Source organism: Rhincodon typus, chromosome 42, assembly GCF_021869965.1.
Source record: "Rhincodon typus isolate 14 chromosome 42, sRhiTyp1.1, whole genome shotgun sequence".
In the NCBI taxonomy this organism is placed as follows: domain Eukaryota; kingdom Metazoa; phylum Chordata; class Chondrichthyes; order Orectolobiformes; family Rhincodontidae; genus Rhincodon; species Rhincodon typus.
Window position 1 is genome coordinate 9,248,096 of NC_063373.1, and position 3,358 is coordinate 9,251,453.

At 35.3% G+C, this 3,358-nt stretch overlaps 1 protein-coding gene across 1 annotated transcript; it reads right to left on the reverse strand.

Annotated features, from left to right (window-relative positions):
• Nucleotides 1-247: 247 nt before the first annotated feature.
• Nucleotides 248-2,997, reverse strand: LOC125487584 (probable G-protein coupled receptor 139). Its single transcript, XM_048619399.1, has 2 exons — nt 2,928-2,997; nt 248-1,158 (listed from the first exon to the last, which is right to left on the reverse strand). Exons 1-2 carry the CDS (start codon nt 2,995-2,997, stop codon nt 248-250), a joined length of 981 nt encoding a protein of 326 aa, XP_048475356.1.
• Between the last annotated feature and the right edge of the window lie 361 nt (nt 2,998-3,358).

Sequence of the window (3,358 nt, forward strand, 5' to 3'; positions counted from 1 at the left end):
GTTTACATAAAGGCCAAAGTCAGATGTTGATTCAAATTCTATATTGGCCTTCAACACAAGGATGACAGAAACGTGCAGACTTTGACGTGCAGAAACGTGAGTCCAGTCAAGTGACCTATTTGGTTAGATTCTCAGACTGAGTAAGTAGTTAAAGATGTTCAATGTTAGCAGTAAGATTGTGAGTAACATGAACAAAAACAAAAAAAAATGTAGTGGATGTTTCGATCACAATAGCATTTTTATATTTTCACATTTTAAATAGTTTAACTAATGGGTTTAACAGATATGTCAATGCTTTCTTTATTTCAGCTCTGAATAAACTCTGTGTTCCTGCGTAAATGAATGGGTTGATGCAGGAACACAAAACCTGAAGCATATATCCACTTTGCTGTAGAGCAAATGATGAATTAGTGAAATCATAACTTGAGGAGTAAGTAACATTTCCAATTCGGATGTAGAAGCTCATCACAAAAAGCAACAAATATGATAGAATGAAACTGCCTGAGATGGAAAACAGTAAAACAATGGACTTTTTCCGCTTCTCCATCTCTTGGTCACTATGATTCTCTCCACTACGCTGGGTCTGGAGTCTTTTCCGGGCTTTATTTGCCACTAGAATGTTCCTGACTGTCAGAACATTAAGCAGCAAAATCAGAACAAATGGGAGCCATGGAGTAAAAATGATCCAAATCCAGTCATAAGCGGCCCATGCAGGTGATGTATAATAGATTACTTTTATGCTACAGAACCATGGTATATTGTTAATTATGTAGACAGGCTCATATATAAAATATATAAAGATATTTTTTAAGCAGCTCAGTACAGACACAATTCCTATAATCAGCGCAGCCATCTTCTCGTTGCAGTATTTGTTTTTCAGCTCATGACAGGAAATAGCCACAAATCGGTCAAAGGTGAAAGCAACTGTTAACCAGACGGAACTGGATATTGCTGCAAAATATAAAGCAGAACGAAAACTGCAAACTGGTGTAATGGACAGGAAACTGGAAGTGAAATATGTCCCTGAAATCCGGTTTAATATGACGACCGTGATTATAACCAGGAGATCTGTCACTGCCATGGACACCAGGTAATAAATTACGCAAACAGAAAGACCACATCTTCTTCGAGACAGAACCACAATCACTGCCAAGTTAGCTACATGAAAATAACAACGAGAAAGAGAGAAAAAAATGGGAAATTTGAAACATTTCTCACTTGCCTCCGACCCACCCAAACGCTTCACAAAAATCTGAGTAAAGTTTATCACGTTGGGACATTCCTTGAATTTGGATATTATCCCTGGAAGAATTATTGACTATGTTTACAATCGTCATCATCTAGATCAGTAAATAAGACAAGTTAATTGTACAATAATTTAAAACAGCCTAAACGGAAGTAGCAAAGGATAAACTGAATTTGAAAACAAATCAAAGCCAACAGGAAAGCATTAAATCAGACAAAAACAAGATTAGTATCAACAAAGAAATACAGAATCCATTAAGGCATATAAAAACCAAGGATAATGGCAATAACTCTGAGTAACTGACACAATATTTATCACCTCACTGAGTACCTGAAGTGGATCGTTTCAATCAATTTATGTCAGTTAGTATGGGAAAAATCAAGTCCTCTTGAGCAAAGCAAAACCAAGACTATACTTGATCCTAGGGAAATTGGTAGAAATTTAACATTTCACCAATGTTATTGCAAGGATTGTGTAAAGGTTTAATGGCAATACCGAGCTTTTCATAAGACAATTAACTGAAATTTAGGATGTCAAACTGAATTGAGGAAACAGGCGAATGATGAGAACTCACTTGGAGAAATACTCCCCCAGAATTCTGTACTTTCTCCTATGTTGCACTACAACGTCTATCAAATCAAACAAATGCATTTCTTTATCAGATATTTGAAATGAGAATAATTTACCTTATATTTGAGGACAACATTAGTTCTGGTGTGTCATTTAATTTGGAAATGAAGTATTGAAGTCTGTAACAATTGGAGGTATTGTAGGGTGATAGGAGTAAAAAGAAGTCTCTCTTCAATTTAGAAGTAACAGCAATCAACCTTGAAGACAAGGGCAGAGCTAAAGCATTGAATCTGAGACTGAAACACACTCGCTTTAAAGAATACCCCATCAATAAATTCATTCATTGAGGTAATTTGGAAAATACTTGGCAGTTAGAACTTTTCAATCAGTCAATAATTTATAGGATTTATTCCATTATTGTTAAATGCTTAATAAACCAATGTGCAAACGATCATCACCATTTGATAGCATGCCCACTGTAATAGTAGCGATTAAAATGCAAATCCTAATTTGCTCTGTAATGATAGTGTGATAAATGCAATAGCGGTACAATGCCAAAGCCACAACATAGCAACATGTTTACAGTAGTATCGTTTTCAAGAACACTCTAAGATTCTATTTGCATGGGGATAACAGCAAGAAAATTCATCCACAGTTGCTTTATCAATAATACAACAGAATTACATCAACATTGTGAGATGTTAACAGTACCTTGGATCGATTAGTTCTATAAGTAAAACAAGCAAATGATATCTGTCACAGAAAATTGGATTTGTTATATAGATTAATAGGAAGGAAATTTACCATTGGAAGAGGAAAATTATAGCGTTAAATGAGCAAAATCATACCGTGTTAGCATCAATACAGAAATCTCAGTGAATTGAAGAAATTCTAACACTTGTATTGATGTTGTTGAAGTACATAAACAACATTGTAATTTGGTAGAATCTATCTGTTAAAGCACAATATTTTTCGTAGTAATGAGAGAAAAAAAAAACAATTGCAAAGGAATTAAGAAAGGTCTAGAGTGGAGAAACGTTTCTGTTATTTTGGGATAATTTTTGGAGCCAAACTATCCTTTCTGCCGCATTTAATGACTGTAGTGCGTTACCTGGTATCCCGATCACTGCAATCACAGGATAATAAATTGCAAAGATCATTCCCTGTGGTACTGCATGCATTTCTGTCAGAAGTTTTGAGTATGTTTGCAAATGTCTGAACACTAAGTATTATTATACCTTAAGTAAGGCTCCTGGGAAACAATTAGCTGATTCGAAATTATATATTAATTCAATTAATATAACAGAGAAATGAACGAAGTCACTGTTCACTGGGTGCATATGGTTTCACAAAACACATTGTTATTTTCTTGGGGGAATTCTTGGTTTAAAGTGAAATACATAAAACCTGCAGAGATAGTAGGAACTGCAGATGCTGGAGAATCTGAGATAACAAGGTATAGAGCTGGATGAACACAGCAGGCCAAGCAGCATCAGAGGAGCAGGAAAGCTGATGTTTCAGGCCTAGACCCTTCTTTAGAAA

What these genes read in the sequence shown, in the direction of transcription:
- LOC125487584 (XM_048619399.1), bottom strand. Translation starts at nt 2,997, where the DNA reads ATGCATGCAGTACCACAGGGAATGATCTTTGCAATTTATTATCCTGTG. An exon ending in TGCAGTGATCGGGATACCAG is followed by an intron (nt 1,159 to 2,927) that starts GTAACGCACTAC and finishes ATTTTCATGTAG; the next exon opens with CTAACTTGGCAGTGATTGTG.